The sequence below is a fragment of the Zootoca vivipara genome, chromosome 5 (genome assembly GCF_965207765.1).
Source record: "Zootoca vivipara chromosome 5, rZooViv2.hap1.1, whole genome shotgun sequence".
NCBI classification, from domain to species: Eukaryota; Metazoa; Chordata; class Lepidosauria; order Squamata; family Lacertidae; genus Zootoca; species Zootoca vivipara.
Genome location: NC_142588.1, coordinates 7,101,276 through 7,126,859, shown reverse-complemented (window position 1 = coordinate 7,126,859; position 25,584 = coordinate 7,101,276). Strand labels below are relative to the sequence as shown.

The 25,584-nt window shown below is 43.8% G+C and overlaps 1 protein-coding gene across 1 annotated transcript in view; it reads right to left on the bottom strand.

Annotated features, from left to right (window-relative positions):
- The window catches only part of ANO2 (anoctamin 2), a 145,614-nt gene that overhangs the window by 105,095 nt on the left and 14,935 nt on the right, over positions 1-25,584 (bottom strand). The window contains exons 3-6 of the mRNA XM_060275139.2: positions 7,375-7,473; positions 4,161-4,312; positions 1,691-1,745; positions 796-847 (exon numbers count right to left, since the gene is read on the bottom strand). Of these exons, the coding sequence (XP_060131122.2) occupies positions 796-847; positions 1,691-1,745; positions 4,161-4,312; positions 7,375-7,473 (358 nt within the window). The remainder of the gene's footprint in view (positions 1-795; positions 848-1,690; positions 1,746-4,160; positions 4,313-7,374; positions 7,474-25,584) is intronic.

Below are 25,584 nucleotides of genomic sequence, written 5' to 3'. Positions count from 1 at the left end.
CCCCCATCATAAAGTCCAGCTCCTCAACCAGTCAGAGCTCCAGCAGCGGGTCCAGTGAAGGGCAGGAGGAAGTGAGCAGGTCGGTACAGGGCTCCGGCAGCATCCAAGAGCTGCGACTGCAGCCTAGAGCTCCTATACAGGAAATGGCCAGCGGAGGAGCATCGGACAGACGCCCTTTTCCCCCAATGCCTGATTTGAGGCGTGCCAACTCTCGTAGGAGCAAGGGGTGGCGCTTTAGGGTCCCCAAACTACGTTGCTGGGCGCGTTGGCGGAAAGCGCCATTGCGAGATTCTGATGAAGACTGAACAGTCATGTTTCTCTTATCTCTTGCACTGTATACGTATGCACCAATAAAAGTCTTAAAGACACGACGGTGTAGAGCGTTGTTACTCGAGGGTAGCCACCAGCATCCCGGACAGGCAGTGACTTTGAGAAGGACTGTGTGCAATCTGTGATTTAACAAAACCTTTCCATTCTATTCCAACCAACAACTAATTATGTAACCTGTATAAATAACTCAGATTGTTAACCTTTGGTTTTAGATCATTTATTCTGTCAATATATATTTTTTACGATTTTGCATAGCTTATTCTCCATGATGTCCAACAGAGCAGGCTGCAGAAACATGTCTTTTTATTTGATTATCCAGGATTTGCCCCAACCTTTTAAGATATAGCAGAATGCACTATGAATATATCTTAACAAGCATCTGAGATACAAAATTCAGAACAAGAATTCAAGAATATTAAAAAGCAGCTTCTGAAATAACATTTATAAAAGCAAATTATTTCTTACCCATACTGTTTTTGGCTTTTGTACTATATGTACGCTTCAAAATTTCATGTACCTGCATCAAAACACACAAACATGGTGTAACTAACAGATAACGTCTTTCCAAGAATTAGATGTTCCGCATAAAGCCAGTAAGACATAAAGATGATATTCACCATACCATTTTTTTTTAAAAAAAACTATATTTAAATAAAATAGTTTTCTTCATTCAGCATTTCATGTGGTCCTGTGCTATGTCAAACTGCAGGTGAAGGCTCAAGTAATGGGAAGCTCCTACATAGATAACAATAACAGCCCGTGTATATAGCAAACTATCATATCAGAGAGAAGGTTATATTTGAACCCATCTCCTCTTGGCTCTCCCATCGAAGGTTTGATAAGATTAAAACAACGTACAGTATATAAAAATTAAAGAAGATACCCCCCCAACGAAAAATAATAGAAATAAGCAGTGGTTTTTTTTCTGTTAAAAAATGTTGGGGTACTCTCATTTTGACTCAAGAAAATCACCATTTTATAGTTCAAATCAGGAAAAACAAATACAGTAAATGGACAGAAATACAAAGATTCCCAAAATGTTTAGGAGTTTGCGTACCCCCCCCAAAAAAGGGCACTGGAAATAATTAGGGTTTGTAGCCCCTGCCTTATTTGAATGCCACCCTTCCCTCACAGATCTCAAACGGTTCACAACATAAAAATACAAGATAAAAGCACAAAATACATGATAAAAACAAGAACCAAAACTCCCACAAACCAATAACTCCTTCCGCCACTTGTAGAGAGCCATGATCATTTGTGTAGATTTTTTAAAATATGTAATTATAAGCAATAACAGTGAACGCCATGAAGCACAGGGGGGGGGATTCCCTCATGGGTCACACCCCCTCAGCTGACTTACTATTCGACTGCGGGTAGCATTGTCAAAAAACGTGTCTTTATCTTGAATGTTGTACCTTGAGAAACAGCGAGAGACAAGATCAGTTAAAACATGTCTTATGCAATTCCCAGAAGAGCAAAAGAAGGCCAGTCCTACACATACTTCCCGGAGAGTAAGGCCCTTAAACTTAGCGGAGCTTACCTCTGAGTAAAACTGTAAAGGACTGTATCAATAAAAGGTGACAGTTTTTGCTTAAAAAGTCTGCTAGCTCGTATGATTCTGTTTGACAAGTTTAACAGGGTAATTTCTAGAAATGCAGAGTTAGGTAAGAAAATAGAGTTTTCCTTCTCTCACAAGGTCCTTGCACACCCCACTTTCAAAAGAAGGGAACCCTATTTAATAATGTAATTTACAAGTTTAAACCCATGATTTTTTAAAAATTTACCTGGGAAATGTTCCTGGATATTAACTTATCTTTTGCCAAAGTCTGAGAGCAGTGCAAGAACATTAAGAAACAAATTATACAATGCATATTTGAATATAAATAAATCCCCCACGGCTTAGTGGTCACAAAATGTTTGCCTAAACAGAGAAATATTGCATAGGTTTCTGCACCATGGCCTTGGGAAGAACACTAATCAGTGTTGGACCTTGGGCATTTTAAAATTTCAGCGGCGCCCTGTGCAACACCAAAATTCGGCGCCCCCACCCTCTCGCCTCTGTGAAAGTCATTGTTGTGGCGCACCTACAGCACCCATTACGGGCAAACCGGTTGCGCTCCCCTAAATCCGTCTCCGCAATCATGAATCTCACGAGACACAAAGCTTCAGTTGAGTCCCAGGGCAGGACAATATGGGAGCACTCACTCTGTTTCATTGTTTGCTGTTAAATGTTTTGGATTATCATTGTGTCTTACTTTCATCACCGTATTTGTGTGTTAAGAACCCAAGACCTCCCCCAATGAATCAAGACACAATTGACACGGAATTCAGTTTAAGGTCATTGGCATAAATTTGGGGTACATACAATGCATGCGCTGTACGCAGCGATGCCACACATGCGCTGTACATAGCGGTTTGCCGCCACCAGAGCTCCAGTGCTGTATGAACGGTGCCAGGATCCTCTGTTCGCGGCACTGCCAGCAAACCGCTATGTACGGTGTCGTTACGTACAGCGCATGTGTGCGGCGTGGCACATGCGCTGTACATAGCGGTTTGACACTGGCGGCACTCCAGTGCCGGCTGCTGCCACGAACGGAGGATCCTCCACATGAGGCTGTGGTGGTGCGATGGCTGCTCATGCCACCACCACAGGGCGAGCCCCTGCGGGGTGCCTTCTTGTCACACCCCCAGACATGGCACCCGGGGCACAACCCCCCAACCCCCGTTGTGACGCCACTGGGGTCATGTAGTCCAACCCCCTGCAATGCATTTGCCCAATGTGGGGCTCAAACCCAGACTCTGAGAGTACGAGTCTCGTGCTCTACCTTCTGAGCTGCACAATTTCTTTTTTCTCATTATCTTAAGTCGTATTTGAGGAATAAGAATCTATACATTCAAAACCTAGCTGGTTTTTTTTTAATTAAAAAAAATACAGCCAAGATAAAATACAGGACTTATTGCCTCTGCAACTTTAAACAAAAATACTTAACAAATATATATGTATGCACACACCTTTACACACACACACACACACACACACACACACACACACACACAAAAGAAAAATTTGAACAAGTATGAAATCTGAAGCATTAGCATGCTCTGATCTGCACACTAACTTTAGAGAGGATTAGGTCAGTTCACATCAGGATTCACAGAAATCAAATTCTGTAAGCGTCTATTTGCATCATCTGATTTCTGTTGAGCAGAAAGGAAGAGCCTGTCAACTTCCTCCAGCGTCACAGAAAGTAAGGTGCCTCTGTCCTGATCATAGCTGCCAAGTCTCCCGTATTCCCCGGGAAACCCCCGTTTTTCCAGCTGTTCCCAGCCGAAAAACGGATTTTTTTGTTTTTCCCCCGGTTTATTCTGGCGCGGCGGCCATTTTGGAACTGGGCAGAGCATGCTCAGAAGCGACTTTTGATGCTGCTTTGCCCAGTTCCAAAATGGCTGCAGCGTGACTTCTGGTGTGGTGGCCATTTTGGAACAGGGCAGAGCAGCATCAAAAGTAGCTTCTGAGCATGCTCTGCCCAGTTCCAAAATGGTGACAGCGCTACTTCCGGTATGTTACTTCCGGTCCAGTCCCTTATTTCTCAGGCAGGGACTTGGCAGGTATGGTCCTGATGGTATGATCCTCAGTTTGAGACCCCTGACACCATACATGGTAGGTGAGGGCACTCAAAGATGTAACTCTTTCAACTGTTTTCTTAAATAGTACAGTCCCATGAAGACTGTATATGATGGGAAGTTATGTGCAGTCTCAATCACCACAACATTCCTCAATGAATTATATTTCTCAGGGAATTATACTGTGCACCTTGTTAAGTACTCACAAATAGATTTTTTCTCTGGAGAAAGGATAAGATAAATGCTTCATTCTGGTGGTATTTTGCTGTGGCACTTTGGGCTGCAAAGGTTTTGTAAACTTCTGCCATACTTCAGACAACTTATTGACAATTCCCGTTTCTTCTTTTATTTCGTACGTCTGGAGAAACAAAGAGAGCATGCATGAGCAGGTGGCTTCCCAAATAGTAATTTGTTTAGAATAACTGAATGGTATCTTTTCGCCAGCAGTGTTCCCAGAGCCCATATCCAAGAAAAAGTTAGTGAAGCAGCAATATTGAAGGAGAATTACTAAGGATTGTCCCACCACCAGTTTTGGTTCCAGAAAATGAGCTCCTATTTAAAGAAACATGTCACCCCCTGAAGTGGTTGTTTGCAGTGTCTGAATAGAGCAGGCATCCCCAAACTTTGGCCCTCCAGATGTTTTGGACTACAATTCCCATCATCCCTCACCACTTGTCCTCTTAGCTAGGGATCATGGGAGTTGTAGGCCAAAACATCTGGAGGGCCGCAGTTTGGGGATGCCTGGAATAGAGCCTGGGAATATTCTGCTAGCTAGGAATATTTATTTTATTTTATCATTTCACAACATTTATGTCAGGGCCGGCCCACCCATGAGGCAAGGTGAGGCAACTGCCTTGGGCAGTAGGATCCTCAGGGGCAGCAGATGCCAAAGTAGATATGCCCCCCCCCCCGGTTCTTGATATAGGTCTTCACTCACCCCTTCTTCGCTGGTGGTGAGGAGGCACCATTTTGTGGTTCGCCTCAGGTGGCAAAATGTTTGGGGTTGCCCCTGATCTATATACTGCTTTTACAAAAAGATTACGTCTCTGCCTTTGGCTCTACTAACGTACAGACATTCGATAGTGCTTCTCTGCCATCATTCATTCAGCTTATCTGCTGCACAGGATACAGAATTTTTGAATGGGAAGGGATCTATTTTAAGAGGCAGTCTAAAGCAATAGTTCCGCATCAGGGTAGTGTATATACTCTTCCCTCCCCCCCCCCTCGGAATAGCAATATATTTGCTGAGGTAGCACAAAGTGAAAAGGAAGGGAGAAGCTTGAATAGCTTCTTTGGGATTTCAAGGCAGTCGTAGTGGAGATAAGTTCTGCAAGAAAGGAAACCTAACAATCAAACAGGAAAAATATCAAGGTATAAACTGTTGGTGGGAGGATGGCCCAAACCAATGGATGCTGCTCCAAACCAAGAGATTACAAGAAAGGAGATTCTGACTAAGCATTGGGTAGAACTGCTGGGGGTAAGAGTTCCTTGACGGTGGAACAAACCACCTCAGATGGTAAAGGTACCCCTGACCGTTAGGTCCAGTAACGGACGACTCTGGGGTTGCGCGCTCATCTCACTCTATAGGCCGAGGGAGCCGGCGTTTGTCTGCAGACAGTTTTTCCGGGTCATGTGGCCAGCATGACTAAGCCGCTTCTGGTGAACCAGAGCAGCGCACAGAAACGCCGTTTACCTTCCCGCCGCAGCGGTATCTATTTATCTACTTGCACTTTGACGTGCTTTCGAACTGCTAGGTGGGCAGGAGCTGGGACTGAACAATGGGAGCTCACCCCATTGCGGGGATTCGAACCGCTGACCTTCCGATCGGCAAACCCAAGAGGCTCTGTGGTTTAGATACCAGTGCCACCTGCATCCCCAACCTCAGATGGTGGACATTTCCTAATAGAGGTTGGGTGGCCATCTGCCCGGGGCTCTTTAGCTGTGATTCCTGCATTGCAGGGGGTTGGACCAGATGATTCTTCACGTCCCTCCCAACACTACAATTCCATTAAACTAACATGTTAAAACATGTGTCATGCCAATTTCCTTATAAAATGTCTATGTTATAAGTGGAGGGAAGCGTAGGTAGGTAGCATAGGTAATCACTGGGGGGGGGTCTGATTCTTCCTTGCCATGCTCAGAGATTAGAAATAACCAGCCGTCACTAACTTTCCTCTGTAATATAAAAAAATTCCTTCAGTAGCACCTTAAAGACCAACTAAGTTTTTATTTTGGTATGAGCTTTCGTGTGCATGCACACTTCTTCAGATACAGTGAAATGGAAGTTTCCAGGCACTTATGTAGAGAAGGGGTGGGGAGGGGTGGGGATGGGGAGGGAATGCCACCTAGCATTCCTCTGTAATGTTCTACAAGTTTCAAAATAATTAAAACAGAACTGAGTACTACTCGGAAAAATGATTCCCCAGATGCTATATGGGGTAGAACTCTGGGGATGGAATCAGAAGCTGCTAGAACGGCTTGAAATCTTCCAAAAATTTTATCTCAGAAGAATTCTAGGCCTCCCTCAGGGTACTCCGGCAGCCTTCTTAAGAATGGAAGTAGGATTACCTTCTGTGTCTGCCAGGGCCCACTTAAGATTTCTGCATTTTTTCATCAACCTCACAGATGCCTCAAACACCTTATTGGCTAAACAAGCCTTTGTATCTTTAAAACATAATACTACTTGGCGTCAAAACCTATTAGATATTGTATCCAGATACAATCTACCCGAGTTTAATACTCTCAAACTGTGGAGCCCTGATAAAGTTCGGGAATGGATCTTTGAAAAAGACGCCTTTTTAGACACCACGAAGATAAAAAATTCTGGGTTTTCCTACTGGTTCCCCCGAGTAAAGGCAGTCAAAATCTGTGCCAACTACCTGGTGGATATCACTGATCCCACCCTTCGGAGAGCTTTCACCATGGCCCGGTTTCAAACATTGCCAACTGCAAAGCTGACCGGTAGATTTACAAAAATCCCAGCAGAACACCGTTTAGGCCCTTGCTCCATGAAAATTAAAGAGGATCTTATACATTACCTCCTCTATTGCCCCATTTACTCGGGCTTTAGAGACGCGATGCTGCAAACTATACCCAACTCTATAATCAATCCTGAAGATAGAGTAAAAATTTTGTTAGTTGGTGCTAACCCACAAATTACCCATGTGGTAGCGGTCTTTGTGATGAAGGCCATGAAAGCCAGGGAAAGATTTATGGATGATAAAGTAAAGACCCCTTCATCGTCTGTTTAACTCGTTGCTTGTTTTCCTTCTCTTTCTGTTTTGTGGGATGAAGGTTTTGTTGGGATAGTATGTAATGAATTTTAACATTTTAAATTATTGTTGTGTTGATATATGTGTACAGGCATGGTCCTCACAATAAACGGTTTTGTTGTTGTTGTTGTTCTTGAGTACTACTTACCCTTTTAGTGGGCATTTTTATTTTAAGAAACTCCGCTTCTCTGCTAAGTACATTCCATGGTGCATGTATCCGGACAAAACTCAGTCCTTGTGTCTTATTCTGAAAGGTGAAAAGAGGACATATTTTCTTGAAATACAAATTAAATTACAAATTAAATTGGAAGAACTAAAGGCGCAACATACAAAATAATGAGGCACCTGATAAAGAAGGTGCAGATTGTATAAAAGCAATGGCCTTTACCATCTTATTTTCTGACTTCACAACAGAGCACACTTTAATAGTGTTGTTTCAGTGATAACATATTAATTATAGTGGATAAAGCGTTTCAGGGTTAAAGGCACTAAGCATCCTGGGCTCACGTCTCATTCAGCTTGAACTGGAGTGCCTTTGGGTGTCTTGGAAAAGCCATCTTCAACCTCACTTTCCTGCCTGCATATTTAAATCAATATGGCCCGAACCACCAAAAAGGTGGTTGAGATAGTGCATTAAATAAGAGAACTGGTATCTACATTGCATGAAAAAATTTAAAAAATTAAAACCACAATGTATAATTATGGTACAACATATATCCTTCCCATTCTTTCCTTTAAAAATATGTACAAAGCTAGTAACTAGAGCTGAGTATTTTTTAAAAAAATCTTTGGGCAATATAGAAATCAGAGATGCTCTGGCTAATTACTGGGTGGTTTTTTCCCTTCATTTAAGATTAAACCTATCCTTAATTCACACAATAAGATCTGCAAGTCAGGGACCCATATTTTGTTTATGCTATTTCTGTAATGCACCACAAACACTAACGATGCTAGACCAACACTTTAAATACAGTGGTACCTCTACTTACAAATTTAATGTGTTCCGAACGCACATTTGTAAGTCGGAAAAAATTGTAAGTCGAATCCCATAGGAATGCATTGGGAGAAAAATTTCGTAAGTAGAAAAAATCCTATCTAAACCGCATCCAAGATGGCGGACGGAGCTCCATTCGTAAGTAGAGTTATTCGTAAGTAGAGTTATTCGTAAGTAGAGGTACCACTGTAGTCCTATTACTGGTATGGAGGGTGGCATGTTGTATCTTGCTAGAAAAATGACACTGAAGAGCTGCTTGAGCAACATAGATCAATCAGGTTATTAATTGTGAAGGAGATGCATGGCAAGGTCCCAACCCCTCCCGGGAAGTGGAATAAAGACACATGAAACAGTATTTTAGGTTAATGGGTGGAAAAGGCCACAACTTTATTGGTTACAGAATGTGAGTGGTATTGGCTTTGGCATTGGAAACCACATGATTATATTGACTCCTACCCGTCTGCAGGAGTCTTGGAAGGATTAACCACCAGTAGGGGGAGCCCTGCTGATGCACACCAACTAGGAATTCCCCCAGGGTCACTGTTAGGGACAGAGACCACGCCCCCCAGATTCCTTTAATGGAATACCCTTGAATTAGGAGGGGTAGGTGATGACCGCTACCTCCCTTCTTCTTCAACCTAATACTCCGATGCCTAACCGCCAAACCTTACAAAGTTGTAACAATTTGCTACGAAGTAGACGGAAAAAAACCAAATGGCCGGTGCCAATTTACCAAGTGGAAAAATTCCTACCAGGCCCCTTGGACAACCAAGGCGACCAACCGAGGTCCATAGCAAGGTCAAGAAATAAAAGAGCTAACTTAAGGGAGGGAGGGCGGGAGAACTGACCAAGCAGGAAGAAAAACAGGGGCCGCAGACAGTTTAAATAGCCCACACCATGCCCCTGGACTGCCCCAAATTGGACGGCCTAAGGATGACGTGGTCGAGGACCATCCAATGGCGCAGGGGTGATCCTGCCCCGTGTGCGTGGGGAGGGCTTGCTCCCAACCCGCAACGACATCTCCCTGGGAACAGGAAATGGCTTTTCCTAAGTTCTCATGCTCTACTATGCACTTTTCTTAAGGCACCCAGCACACTCAGGGTCTCTGTGTAGCTGTTAACTACATTTGAGAGTTAGGTAACACAACTGCTTTGTAATCAAGTGAAACTGTAAATAAAACTGCTCCTCTTCGTTGTGTAAAAATACATCTCCAAAAGATCAAGCCAAGGAAATGGGATTTTCGTTGGGGTTTTTTTTTTTTTTTTGCTGATTTATTGCAGTTCTGATGTAAAGCGAGACCAGCTATTGCCCAGAGGTGGTGTCTAGGGTATTGACAGAATCCTTCTGGGTCACTTGGCACTGCCCCTGCTTACACAAATTGCTTCGTCACTAGTCCCAGGGAGCTACCATGTAATTCACAATGTGCATAGAATTAACAAACATCAAGATACAGATTTTCCATAAGTTTGGGTATGGGGATTTGAATCATATAATTCATTTTAACATTAATGGGAATTGCACTGCAAAGCCTGATTCCTGGTCACTGTATTGAAAAGAAATCTCTATGTAGGTGTCCTGACTGGTTGAAAAATGGTGACTAATAGCTTCCAGTAATATAGGAATATTTGAAATTAATGAGGTGTCTTTAGATATTGATAGATGGGAGTCACTAAACTGTACCCTATGGGGAAGGGATAATGCTCTCAAGATGACTATTATTCCCAGATTAATCTACATTTTGAGAGGAATTCAGCATTAGCAATTTTTTGGGGGAAAAAATATTGAGATGTATAAGTATTATTGTGGGAGAAGAGTTAAAAAATTCAGAAGATAACATCATCTTAAGCTATATACCTAATATAAGGGTAAAGGTAAAGGTAAAGATAAAGGACCCCTGGCGGTTAAGTCCAGTCGCGAACGACTGTGGGGTTGCAGCACTAATCTCGCTTTACTGGTTGAGGGAGCCGGCATTTGTCCGCAGACAGTTTTTCTGGGTCATGTGGCCAGCATGACTAAGCCGCTTCTGGTGAAACCAGAGCAGCACATGGAAACACCGTTTACCTTCCCGCTGGAGCGGTACCTTGCAAGCAGTATCTACTTGCACCTTGACGTGCTTTCGAACTGCTAGGTTGACAGAAGCAGGGACCGAGCAACGGGAGCTCACCCTGTCGTGGGGATTCAAACCGCCAACCTTCCGATCAGCAAGCCCTAGGTTCAGTGGTTTAGACCACAGTGCCACCCGCATCCCAGTAAAGTCAAGTCAAGTCAAGTCAAGTCAAGGTAAAGAACCCCTGGACGGTTAAGTTCAGCCAAAGACAACTATGGAGTTGCGGTGCTCATCTTGCTTTCAGGCCAAGGGAACTGGTGTATGTCCACAGACAGCTTTCTGGGTCATGTGGCCAGCATGACTAAACCGCTTCTGCTGCAACAGAACACCATGACAGAACCCAGAGCGGACAGAAACACTGTTTACCTTCCCGCTGCAGTGGTACCTATTTTTCTACTTGCACTGGCATGCTTTCGGACTGCTAGGTTGGCAGGAGCTGGGACAGAGCAACAGGAGCTCACCCCGTCGCGTGGATTCGAACCGCCAACCTTCTGATCGGCAAGCCCCAGAGATTCAGTGGTTTAGACAACAGCGCCACCCTGAAGGACAACATAACTGGCTGGCGCCCTAAACAGGAATACGGCTATAAAGGGGTGAGGGGAGTTTGCAACATTTTACTGTAGGCCCCACTTGTTAAAACACTAAGTATGTTAAATATATTTATAATATTTCCCATATGGATTTTTTTTTTGCATGCACAAAAATGGCACAGTGTTTAACTTCAGTTTACTGAATAACATTTGTATTGTTATATTCCCTTGTTGAAAGATGCAGAATTTTATTAATGTGTTCAGAAGAGCTGAAACCCTGCATTTGTTTACTTGGTTAGAAAAAATAGCTGACAAGAAATGATTCTATTGTTGAAAGATGCAGAAATATATAATCTTTCAGCATGGATTACCCATTCTGGTTCAACCCCATTAAAACAGTTTTCCACAAGGGCTGAACATTCAGAGATGAAATAATAGCTTGGGGAAAATGCTTCTTATATTAACAATCAGACTGGGCTCATCATGCCCCCGCGGATATTAATTCATGATCTCTTGAAGTATATGGTACCTACCTGTTAGTAGCTGCTAAGGCATTTTAGTTGTTGAAATAACAGTTTCCTTGAGTCATTTTCTGATGGGGTCAGTTTAGATTTCTCCATTGACTAATAATGTTTATGTTGTTACATTAAAATATAAGCAAAAGAATATTTTATCAACATTTTTTCCTGGCTCCGTTTCTATGATCAGGTTCACATGAAACACTGAGCCAAATCATAAAAAGGTAAAGGTAAAGGGACCCCTGACCATTAGGTCCAGTCATGACCGACTCTGGGGTTGCGCGCTCATCTCGCATTATTGGCCGAGGGAGCTGACGTACAGCTTCCAGGTCATGTGGCCAGCATGACAAAGCCGCTTCTGGCAAAGCAGACCAGCACATGGAAACGCCGTTTACCTTCCCGCTGTAGCGGTTCCTATTTATCTACTTGCATTTTGACGTGCTTTCGAACTGCTAGGTTGGCAGGAGCTGGGACCAAGCAACGGGAGCTCACCCCATCACAGGGATTCGAACCGTCGGCCTTCTGATCGGCAAGCCCTAGGCTCAGTGGTTTAACCACAGCGCCACCTGGGTCCCTGAGCCAAATCATGGCTTTCTGCAAATGCAAGGGTTCCTGAAAAGGAGATAGAAGCCATTTTGCTCCTTCCCCACTTCTCCCGCTACTTGGAGCTAAGCCATAGCCCAGGCATCCCCAAACTTCGGCCCTCCAGATGTTTTGGACTACAATTCCCACCATCATTGACCACTGGTCCTGTTAGCTAGGGATCATGGGAGTCGTAGGCCAAAACATCTGGTGGGCCGCTGTTTGGGGATGCCTGCCATAGCCTGTTGCAGAATCGTAGAAATTTGGGGTTGGAAGGGACCTCAAGGATCATTTAGTTTGCGATCATAGGAATCCCTGACAGATGGCCTCTGTTTAAAAACCTCCAGAGAAGGAACTTGAAGCCATTGGTTTGGGTCAAAGAATTATAGAATTCTAGGGTTGGAAGGGACTCCAAGAATAATCTAGTCCAGGCTTCCTCAAACTCGGACCTCCAGATGTTTTTGGCCTAAAACTCCCATGATCTCTAGCTAGCAGGACCAGTGGTCAGGGATTATGTGAATTGTAGTCTCAAAACATCTGGAGGGCCGAGTTTGAGGAGGCCTGATAGTACAACCCCCTGCAATGCAGGAATTCTGCCCACAGCCATCCCTGGGTGGGCTCAAACCACCAACCTTCTGGTTAACAGCCAGACACACTGACCCATTGCACCACAGCAGGTCCTACCCTCCAGAGCTCCATCTTTCCAGGCTAAACATACCTAACTTGCTCAACATTTTCTCATCAGGTTTGGATTCCAGACCCTTGATCATCTTGGCGACCCTTCTCTGCAAGATGAGGGACCTTCACCCCAACAGCTGGGATTGAGCTCTCCTCCCCCCTCCACTCCATTCCACAGCAGGGTTATGAGTTTTGAAACAATCAAACCTCAAAGCAAGCTGAGTGAGTCCTGTTCTCTCATTTGCAATGATCTATACCAGGGGTTCCCAACAAAATTTTCTCGAGGACCCCTCATCGAGCCGCTATTGTGACAAGGACCCCTATTAATTCCTAATCCTAAAATTAAAAAGTGAGAGCCAAATTAAGAGTCTTTTTATATTTTATATTTATACGTTTTTTACAGTTACGATTTAGGTTCAATGGACACTGACAAGATCGGTTCAAGAGTCACTGACTTACTTGCTTGAACATCAAATGCATTATCTTCCTCTTCATCTGTAGGCCTTTGTCGTTTTAACGAACCACTTTTTAACCAACGGTCCATTTTTAACTACGCGAACTGTAGCTTCCGCGAAAAACAACGCTTTGTTGACAAACACTACTGTTTTGCAAAGAGGCAGCGTGCGCCAGGGAGGAGGGAGGGGAATGGAGAAGACAGGGTACCTGAGCAATAGCGCACAAATGAAGCCGACGCGCGCAAAGCATCTTGGGGAGGTGAGCGTTAGTAGAATGCGCGCGCTGCCTCTTTGCAAAACAGTAGTGTTTGTAAAGCGCCACCTAACGGCATACAGCAGAACTACTGCCTCTATCTAATTCTAGTTTTGCGCTAGACTCTGCTCATGCAGGAAGCGGCCAAAACAAAAAATCTGTTATCATACGAAATATATTTAATATATTTTTTATTCTAATAGCATCTTGCGGACCCCTCTGGCATAGCTCGCGGACCCCTGGGGGTCCCCGGACCACCTGTTGGGAACCACTGATCTATACGCTGATTGGGCTTTCATGCAAGTGTTGGTGATATTTAGTGGCAGCAGCGAAAAGGTAACAAATCACAGCTAGCAACTTTTTGAACCAGACCATTACAATTGTGCAATGCATTTCATTGTCAGCTCTGAATACTGAAATATGTATTCCCAAGAACTCTTGGGAATCACTTATTGAAGTGATGACAGTAGCCATTAACAGGTATTTTTATGTTCCAAACCCTGTCTCCTACCTATATAGCTCTCCTCCCCATTGCATGACATGATCGCAAGTGCTGAGGGTGCAGAAAAGTTAATAATGCTTAATGGCACTAGGAGCAGCTTTATAAAGAAAACTGAGGTCATGGTGAATTATACAAGTTTTATTTAGTCTTCTTAACATCATGTTTTTCATTTATTTCTCATACAAAGGGGAAACATGTAGGCTTTTTTCCACTGAGGAGAAGATGGAAATTCAAAGAGCTGACAGTTTATGTTTTCATTTAAAAACTCAAGTTTCTTGAGATGTATCCTGGGGCTCTCAAGTTAAATCAAGTATGAGACGATGTGTGCAGAACTAGATATACACACGATGGAATATTGGGTGTGGACTAGCACTATAAAATACTGGTTGCGTTGCCATTTTCGTTGCCAACCTTCGAGTCTGCTTCTTGACTTACTTAAGGACTCTTACGAATCCAGATGGCTCCAACTCTTACATAGCAAAATCAGATCTATCAGAACACTTTCTACTGAGTTGTCCCTTTTATAATGATTTAAGGCAATATCTTATAGACCCGTATTTATCTCAATTTAGTTCCCGACCAAGAGAACGGCAGGCAGCATATTTGCTCAACAAGCCCACTGGGAAAATAACCTTCTCAGTGGCTAAATTCCTCTTCCTGGCGCTCAAGTGTCGGAAACGTATAATCGAATGTCTTGATGTGGGTTTTCTGTAGGAGGTTTAGTAGCGCGGTCATACCCCATTTATGTATCCCTCTGATGCCTTCAGTTTTATATTTTTATGTATCCCTCTGATGCCTTCAGTTTTATATTTTTATATTTTTATGTATCCCTCTGATGCCTTCAGTTTTATATGTTTATCTTTGTATTGAGAAATGTTTTTTGTTTCTGACTATCGGTCAAATAAAGTATATTGATTGATTGATTGATTGATCTATCAGTATTGACCTGGAACTCTTGTATAATTCAAGTGAGCAATATATTTATCGCAATATTCAAACCAGATTAAGGGACATTGAAAAACAAAACACTGAGTCAGCTGTAAATAAAATTTGCTTCCCCAAATTCTATGGTTTAAATGCAACAGATAACAGGGGCACTTATATCTCAAAATTAATAATTCCAGTCCAATGCAGGGCATTTATGTTAACCCGGCTGAATGTTTCCCCCTCAGCTTTGGTCAAGGGCAGATATTTAAACATTCCCAGGTATGATAGACATTGTGGATGTTCTTTGAATGCCCCGGACACCGTAGAACATATTCTTTTCTACTGTCCATTGTACAACCAACTACGCAAACGCATGCTATCCCCTTTTATGGCTAGTCTAACACCACAGCACCTGAAAATATCAGATTCTATCTGTCTGACATTAACCCAGAAGTAACTGCAAGGGTGGCTGAGAATCCCAATGAAAAACTATATTTCACATGGTTGTTTGTTTGTTAAGGGATTGGTTACAGGTGTGAGCGGTTGGCAGCGAGTGCGGGCTCGTGTGGCGGATAGGTTCTGGTTCAGGTGATAGGGATGGGGGAACGCTCTCGCCATCCCTATGTGAAGGGTATTCCGTTAAAGGAATCCAGGGACTCCATGGTTTGGTCAACCCTGCGAGGGGTTGTGCCCATGCCTGAGTCCAGGGGGACATCTGGGTGGTGGACATAGCCTGTTCCCAGCTTTCCACCTATCCAGGTGTTCATCCTTGGCTGACCTAGGCTGGTGCCCTGGGTCAGCGCTACCTGCAACGGTGCAGGGAGCTAGTCAAACCAGAGCCTATGCAACCACTCACTTACTGTAATCAATAAAGTTGTGGCCTAAATTCTGCCACAAAAAACAAACCAAAATTTGAGTCTTGTCTGTATTTATTTAAGGGGGATGTTAAAAGGTCTGAACACGCAAATTGTTTTATTGTTTAAATTTCCATCTTATATGTTTTGCAATAAGCTTTCTGTTCACTTCTTCAGTTGTTTATCCTATTTTTTTTTAAAAGCATTCCCTATTTTCTGCAGAATAAGAAGCCAACCAGTTTGTTGGATATCTCTTCTAAAATACATGCCACTTTTTTTTTACTTAATAAGATGTAGAAGTGGGTCTCCTTCAACTGTATTCTGTGTGAAGAGCAAGCTGGTTTTTAGAAATTTCTCTTCCTCCAAGGATCATTGCTATGGTTTGTCCCACCTTATTGGGAAAACTGACTCCTTGGAATTACCGATAATTACCTTGGCTTCACATAGAATTGCTTTTACAGTCGTACCTCGGGTTACGAACACCTTGGGTTACGAACAACTCGGGTTGCGAACTGCGCAAACCCGGAAGTATTTTATGTCGCACGCACGTTCTGCACGTGCGCAGAAGCGGCGCGTGCTTTTGTGCATGTGCAAAGCGCAAAAATAGTGCTTTGCGCATGTGCAAAATGGCGGATTCTGGTTACGAACTTTTCGGGTTATGAACTGCGACCCGGAACGGATTGCGTTCGTAACCCAAGGTACCACTGTACAGAATTGTGTTCTGTCCTCTAACTTTATGGATGAGTTATAAGAAATTGGAGGTTCATGACATACTCAGTATCTTTAATATAAAGATCCTTATGAAAAATATATGTCTGAGTTCAGTGGAAGGATTGTTTCATCAAGTGAGTTTGTGTGCTTTCTGTTGCTGGACAAAGAAAATTATGTCAGCTTGCACATTTCTCCATTTGCATTGGCTGCCAGGAAATTTGGGGCTGAACCCTCAAAGTATTTTTTGTTTGTTATGGCTTAAAGCTAAACAAATAATATTGTTGCTGCTACTACTTCTAGCTAGTATTAATCCACACAGTTATGGCCAAGATGACTTTTCCTTCTTCAAAGAGAAAGTAAACTTGACAGATCCTTTGAACAATTACAGTCAAGTTAGACTTGTCAGCAGCACCAAAAAAGTCAATAAAAAGCAGCTAGGGCTAATGATACAACTGAGAATTGATGAATGGATCAACTTTAAAAATAGTCAAATAGTCAGGATTTGAGTAATACACTTACAATGGACAAATAGAAATAGAAAATAGAAATATAAAGTAAAAATATACATAAGGTATATAAAAGTATAAGCAGAAATTATTATTATTATTATTATTATTATTATTATTATTATTATTATTATACCCCGCCTTCCCAGACCAAGACCAGGCGCAGGGTGGCTAATACCAAATATAAAATACAGTAAAAACATTTTTTTAAAAATAAAAATGTTATAAACCAGGGAAGGAAGTTGGGGGAAGTCATGCAGTGGCGGGGTGTTAATTGAAATTGTAAAAGGCAATTTGAACATTTGATTATGTTAAAATTTCTGCAATAAAATTATATTTTTTTTAAAAAACATAATAATAAAAATAGTAAAAGAAAGTACTAACTCTCGGCCCTCGTCATTCCCCACCTTCCTGCCACTGCCACCACTTCCTAGGATGACTTCTTTTCAAGACACCACAAAACAGACAAATGACAATATCCCTGGGAGCATACAAATAGAGACTTGATGGAGGGCAGCGGTTAAAGGTAGCAGACCTGCAAAGAGTGAAATCTTCAACACAGAAAAATTGATGTCTTCCCAAACAGCAAGATCGGGCAGAGCTGCCATGTATTTTATGACATGCAAATGACAAGAGATTAAGCTTGTGCAAAGATGCTGTTAAGGTGCTACACCCAATATGCCAGCAAGTTTGGAAAACTCAGCAATGGCCAGAGGATTGGAGAAGATCAGTCTACATCCTAATTCCAAAGAAGGGCAGTGCCAAATTAATACCGCACAATTGCGCTCATTTCACACGCTAGCAAGGTTATGCTTAAAATTCTACAAGGCAGGCTTAGGCAGTATGTGGACCGAGAACTCCCAGAAGTGCAAGCTGGATTTCGAAAGGGCAGAGGAACCAGAGACCAAATAGCAAACATGCGCTGGATTATGGAGAAAGCTAGAGAGTTCCAGAAAAACGTCTACTTCTGCTTCATTGACTATGCAAAAGCCTTTGACTGTGTCGACCACAGCAAACTATGGCAAGTTCTTAAAGAAATGGGAGTGCCTGATCACCTCATCTGTCTCCTGAGAAATCTCTATGTGGGACAAGAAGCTACAGTTAGAACTGGATATGGAACAACTGATTGGTTCAAAATTGGGAAAGGAGTACGACAAGGTTGTATATTGTCTCCCTGCTTATTTAACTTATATGCAGAATTCATCATGCGAAAGGCTGGACTAGATGAATCCCAAACAGGAATTAAGATTGCCGGAAGAAATATCAACAACCTCAGATATGCAGATGACACAACCTTGATGGCAGAAAGTGAGGAGGAATTAAAGAACCTTTTAATGAGGGTGAAAGAGCAGAGCGCAAAATATGGTCTGAAGCTCAACATCAAAAAAACCAAGATCATGGCCACTGGTCCCATCACCTCCTGGCAAATAGAAGGGGAAGAAATAGAGGCAGTGAGAGATTTTACTTTCTTGGGCACCTTGATCACTGCAGATGGTGACAGCAGTCACGAAATTAAAAGACGCCTGCTTCTTGGGAGAAAAGCAATGACAAACCTAGACAGCATCTTAAAAAGCAGAGACATCACCTTGCCTACAAAGGTCCGTATAGTTAAAGCTATGGTTTTCCAAGTAATGATGTATGGAAGTGAGAGCTGGACCATAAAGAAGGCTGATCGCCGAAGAATTGATGCTTTTGAATTATGGTGCTGGAGGAGACTCTTGAGAGTCCCATGGACTGCAAGAAGATCAAACCTATCCATTCTTAAGGAAATCAGCCCTGAGTGCTCCCTGGAAGGACAGATCGTGAAGCTGAGGCTCCAATACTTTGGCCACCTCATGAGAAGAGAAGAATCTTTGGGAAAGACCTTGATGTTGGGAAAGATGGAGGGCACTAGGAGAAGGGGACGACAGAGGACGAGATGGTTGGACAGTGTTCTCGAAGCTACGAACATGAGTTTGACCAAACTGCGGGAGGCAGTGGAAGACAGGAGTGCCTGGCGTGCTCTGGTCCATGGGGTCACGAAGAGTCGGACACGACTAAACGACTAAACAACAAAAGATAACAAGCAGTGGAAATGACAAACAGGCACAGAGCAGGGTAGCGGATGCCATCCTTACTCTGCAGCACGTCTTTGACAAAGGGGCATTTTAGCTGGCGAATGCCTGTACAGAACATTGCGTTTTGCATGGCATTGTGAACTGGGGATTTCCTTCTTTTCTCCCCCAAACTATTTCATTTCCCCAGAGCCAAACCTTAGCCTGTCTTTGTGCCCTAAGTGGTGTTCTTGTTTTGTACTCAAATGGGAGTGTTGCTTGCTATGAGTATTACTGGGATAATATCACAGAGGGTCACTGTTATTTCCAGGAGCTGAGCGGGGTGCCCAGCAATTGTCCCTCTCGTGCCCAGGTAATGCCTATAAATCCCGTGGGCCTGGGGCCTGAGATGGAAAGGAAGAAATGGTATACAGATGAGCAGAGAAAGTAGATGACAGCCAGCATGCAGTGAAAAGTCAGGCGGCCAACAGGAAATTGGACAAAGTTAACCACCCTTTTTCCCAGTCTACAGATTATGCTGCTGCTGAAACAGACTGTTGCAAAATGTCTTAAATTAGCATGCATTTTTTACAAGGCACTTTTCAACTACTGCTGGTGTTACAGTCACTGTTTCAGAGGAAATACATTTTGCAATTAAATGACGGGTGATAACAACACAAACAAGGGACAGGATCGCTGATCAAAAACGGTCAGGAGAAACCACTCCTGCCCAAACCAGAGTGTTATAATCACAGCATTGAACATAATCAGCAGTACTCTACTAAAAAAGAATGAAAAAGAAGCCTGTTATTGTGAAGACATAAAGTTTAGATCTATTTGAGGCTGTTAAGTGCGGGAGAATATGTCTGTATGCATGGTGTCTGTAAAACTGTGCAAAGAAAATATAGACCCCCCCCCAAAAAAATAGTACTCAAAAACTGGTATCAGAACTGACGGAAAAGATTGTTTTAAAACCATAAAAATTAATATTCAATTCTAACATCCTAAAGCTGTGAAGAAAGGCAGTTGAATGTAACTGCTAAATTCATTTAAATTGCATTTAATGTACTGTATAGTATTGCTTTATTATGTATTTTTTATAACTGGTTAAAGATTTATCTTTGTGTGTTTTAATAATGTCCCTTTGAATTCATCACCCACCCCAGTGAAGAATCCTTTTGAAAAAGAAGGGATAAAAGTCAACAAATGTTCATCCCCAGCTTTGTCAGAGCTTTTTAAAAAAACAACTTGTATAGAAAATTCTAGAAGTAATGGAGGAGTTTGCTTCCTGCTTATGAAGACGAACACTTCTCTTCTGCATTCTTTCCAGAACCAGCCCCACAGCCTTTCCACAACAAAATCTTTCCACTTCTAAGAGTATCTGTCATGACAAAACATGATTGTTTGTGCCAGAATATCATTACACACTAAGTGTCACTCTGGGAATAGAATTCATTTGTTAGATGCAGCAAGGATTATAAAAGTGGGACCAAACACGAAAACAGGTGTTGTTCTAAAGTATTTTTTTTAATTAAAAAAAAGAATAGGGGAAAAAAGTCATTTATTTTTTACTATAGTGCACCTCACCTCCCCAAGACCAATCAACTTAAACATGGGCAAAGAAAGGTTTGGTTCCTTGAAGTCACTGCTTGAAAGAAAATGAAGTTCACAAAAAAACCCACTTACTATTCTCCCAGTGAGAGGCGCCGGGGGCGGGTAGCAGGCGCTGTGTTCCCACACTGCAGGGATAATACCATTTTTTCTCCCAGTGGTTGCGCAGACCTCTGGTGGTTTGCCCATGATTCTGACCGATCATGGGCGACATGGTGGCTGTGGCTTTGGAGCAGACCCAAGGGAAAACTATAAACCCAGGCCACACCTCCTGCCTGGAGCTCAGCTGGCGCTCGGCATCCCCAGTGAGCCACCCTTCACTTTCTGCTCGGTTCTGCTCGAGGGTCAGTGAGAAGATCTCGTTTAGGACCTTGCTATAGAAGGATTTGGTTGCCATAGTCGGGGCCGGGGAGGAATTTGTCCTCCAGATGAATTGGACCGGTCTGGAGTTTATGTCTTCCTCATAGGAACTGTCACAACTTTAGTGAATAAGGCATTGGGTTGTATCCTTAGTCAAGGAAGATGGGGGACTGGGACCCTCACTCTCCATTCCAAGCAATCAGGGTACCCTGTAAAGGGCTCTGGGGGGATTCTGTCCTGATGCCCAGACAGGGGTTGACGGGCCATGACCCCCCCATTGGTGATCTTGGAGGGATCACTCTGGTTTGATGTACATAGTGAGGGTAACCCTTAAACTGGGATTAACACTTAGAATCATAGAATAATATCATAGAATAATATTATTGTAGAGTTGTAAGGGACCATGAGGGTTATCTACTTCAACACCCTGCATTGCAGGAATCTTTCGCCCAACATGGGACTCAAACCCACAACCCTGAGATTAAGGGTCTCATACTCTACCGACTGAGCTATCCCATCGAGCAATCAGACTGGGATTCAGGTTACAGTGCCTATGCCAAGACCTACTTACACCTGTAATCCATAAAATTGTGACCTATTTTATCCCCAAGCAATTATCCCATGATTCTTTCATCTTCCTATGTAAACCCCTGGCTGCTCACAGCCTCAAGGCACCTGGACCCACAACCCTATTGACTTCCCCCAAATAATACCCCCATAGGCTTCTTGAAACAATAGGTGGGTAAGGGGTTATATAAGAGATATTCTGTTGTTGAGACTTGGCAGTTTCAATTAACTAATGCTTCTAAAAATTGTCCTACAGAGTCAACCAATGTTTTCCTTCATTCCCTTTTTATTTCCCCATATTCATTATTGCAATATTCATATTGTTGTTGAGTTCTGATTTTTCTTAAAGAAAAGAAGCTTTGGGAGGTGGGCTCTTTTGAGTTGAAAAGCAGTTGCACTTAAACATTTCCCCACCAACCTTTGTCACTCCAAATCAACCACCAATCCCTACTTCCCATGAGATTCTATGCGCATGTTGCTTCTAGTATTTTATGTACTGCTAAGTGTTCCCTAGAGGCATCCACCAGTTCCTGCCTTTACTGTCCCACTGGGTTTGATTTAAAGATCAGTTTCTGCTAAAAACAAAGTCATTGATAATTACAAAGGGCTTTCCTGGGCTGGGCAATGAATATCCACTGATGTCTGTTAAGCTCTTTTACTACAACTGCATGCAAAACAAATCAATGGAGAAATATTTTCTCTGCTGGACTAATGATCCTGTCTCTTTTCCTGATTCCAAAACACTAAACAAAAATGCTCAAAGTACAGTTTGATATAGTTTGAAATCCACAAATTCCCAACAAGCGCCAAAATGGTCCTGTGCTGGTGAATTTTCAAACAGGATATTTTTTAAAAAAGCATTTCATAGAGAAAAAATGCATTTCATAGAATTGTAGAGTTGAAAAGAACCACAAGGGTAATCTACTCTGACCCCCTGCAGTGCAGGAATCTTTTGCCCAAGACGGGGCTCAAAGCCATGACCTTGAGATTAAAAGTCTCATGCTCTGCCTACTGAGCTACCAAGTGTTCAGTTGTTGCAGAAATGTGGAGAACTGAATTTCAGATTAGAAAAAGGAGAAAGTGAGAGAACCAAAACATACAGACTCACCCTTGTGTAGGCAGGGAGATTTGGAAAGCCATTTTATCTAAGAAGGGCAGGAATGGAATTTGGGGCAAATCTTGCCTACCTGGTTTTTTTAAAAAGGTTGAGCCCTACTTAAAAGGTAAAGGGACCCCTGACTGTTTGGTCCAGTCATGGACAACTCTGGGGTTTCGGTGCTCATCTCACTTTACTGGCCGAGGGAGCCGGCATACAGCTTCCGGGTCATGTGGCCAGCATGACTAAGCCGCTTCTGGCAAACCAGAGCAGCACACGGAAACACTGTTTACCTTCCCGCCAGAGCGATACCTATTTATCTACTTGCACTTTGACATGCTTTCAAACTGCTAGGTGGGCAGGAGCAGGGACCGAGCAATGGGAGCTCACCCTGTCGAGGGGATTCGAACTGCCAACCTTCTGATCGGCAAGCCTTAGGCTCAGTGGTTTAGACCAGAGCGCCACCTGCGTCCCTGAGCCCTAATTATTATTATCTTGGGGTCTAGTGGCATGGTCGTTTTTTCCAAAGAACTGTTTGGGAACACTGAAACCATAGTTCTTCTTACGACTTGGCAAGATTTATGATGTGTGTGTGTGTGTGTGTGTGTGTGTGTGTGTGTGTGTGTGTTTTGGCCCTGTACCAAGGCAGTTCTGTGTAAGCTGATCTCAGAGCTAATCCTGCTATCATCTGTTTAGTTAGTAAAGCCACAGTTCTGCTGTTCTCTTGGATCCTGCTGTGGTGCTTGGTTGAAAGCGTGGCCATGTGCGTAGATAGATGCACAAGAGACCCACTTAAGAACATTACAAAAGCATTTAAACAGCATTCCCTGGATTGTAGGTGTCTCTTCGTCTATGCTTTTTGGAGACAGCTCACTCTTTCTCTCCTCTATGTTCTCGGGTCTGTCAATCCTACAGGAAGCACTGGCTGATATCAGCTCCCTGATATCTAACCTCCTGCTTGCACATGAATCACGGAAGGGATTTCCTCAAGTACAAGTCAAGCAGTATTTTGACCCTTTCCCACAATGCCCATGCACTGAGCATGGAGGTCTGCAATCATCTCAAGCCAGTGACTGACTGATGTCCTTCTCTTTTTCCCAATGTGCATTTTGAGATTAGTTCAGAATTTGGGCTTCTGGGCTGACAGAAATCCACTTGTTCCTAGGGACTCTGTTGCTCTCTGAGGGACGTGGCCCGGTGCTCCTAGGCTGCAGTTCTGTGCATGGCTGCCTTAACCCACACCAAAATTTCAGGGAACTGGAACATGGGCGTAGGCAGGGGGCAGGAGGGGGCAGTTGCCCCCCTAGAAGCAGGGCCACTGGCCAGCCTGCCCCACTGCCCGGTGCCGTCTCCCTTCTCCCTGGCTGGCTGTGGGGTGGATGGAGGGAAAGCCCCAGAGCCGCACAAAGCATTTGGCTGGCTTTCCCTCCGCCCGCCCCACAGCCAGCCAGGGAGAAGGGAGACGTCCCTTCTAGCCGGCTGGCTGTGGGGAGGGTGGAGGGAAAGCCAGCCAAACGCTTTGCGCCGCTCTGGGGCTTTCCCTCCAGCCGCCCCACAGCCAGCCGGCTAGAAGGAACGTCTTCCTTCTCCCTTGCTGGTTGTGGGGCGGGTGGAGGGAAAGCCAGCTTTCCCTCCACCCGCCCCGGCGATCACGGAGGGGGGGATCAGAACAGCCCGATTTCGGGCTGATCCTGGCGCCCCCTCGCCTCTGCTGATCGCGGAGGGGGCGGAGGGGGCGGAGGGGGAGGAGGGGGTCGGAGCAGCCCAATTTTGGGCTGATCCTGGAGCCCCCTCGCCCCTGAACGACCATGGCTTTCCTTGCCCCACTGTGGCCCCTCCCCCGTGCCTTGGCCCCCCCTTGCCCCTTGCCCCCCCAATTTTGATCCTGGCTACGTCCCTGAACTGGAATCAGCAACATGAAAGCCTTGCCCTGGTTTGTCCCTCCTTGGGGGCGGGATGAGGAGAGAGAGAGAAGAAAAGAGGAAAGGGAAAAAAATGAGGGGCGGTTTCTCCAGCCAAGCCTTCCCTGCTGGAGTCCGTAGATGGGCATTTGGAAAGGATCCTTATATTGGGAGGGAGGGAGGGGGAGAGAGAGAGAAGCAGAGTGGAAAGAGGGGAAATACAGGACAAACTTTGAAACATTGAAATACAGGGCAATCCTATATTATGCAAGATGAGTGGCAACCCTAGCCCTGACACCTTTTCTGTTGCTACTGCTGTCTTTAATTTCCTAATTATGTACTGTAATCCTATGAGCGAATGGTTTGAATGGATGATGACTCTGCTGAAAGATCGCTAATGGAAGGACAGCAGGGTGGAAGCTGAGCTGCACATCTATCACAGGCTAATAGGACATTAGAATCCTACCTCTATGGCACCATCAGAAAGCCGCCTTTGAGAACCAGCAATGAGAGATGCGGGGTGCATGCAGAAGTGGGGCTTGCCATGTTCATTTTCCTGATTCTAATGCTAGCACTTCTGTCCCAGATTCCAATGTTCCTTTTACGCTGCATTACCTGTTGTGTTATGGAACTAACTTTTTTTAAAAAAAAATCAATATACTGCCATGTTGCACTAAATTTCAAATGACAGGGGAAAAAAACATCTGTATGGCAGGATACCACCTGAAATTTCTTCACATGAAATTACAGCTCAAAATCCCCATGATTTTCTGGGTTAACAAAGCTTCAAACAGATTTCCCCCGGAGCAAATCTCATAGAAATGAGCACTGAACGTCTGCTAGATTCTGCTCGTTTTGCAGATGTGGATTTTATGGTTGGGGCTAGTAGTGCAGCCCATTATATTCTTGGTGATGCTTTCACTCAGTTATCACATGAAGTCTCTATTCTAGTCTTGGCCCCTCCTCCCTCCTGCCAGCCATATACCCAACTCATAGAATCCTTGAATTGTAGAGGGTCCCTAAAGGTCATCTCCAAGGCTCCCCAGGGGGTGTGGGAATAGGGTGTTCATAGTCCCATTCATTCCCTAGCAGATTATACCATAGCACAGGGGTGGCCAACTCCCAAGAGACTGTGATCTACTCACAGAATTAAAAAACTGGCAGTGATCTACC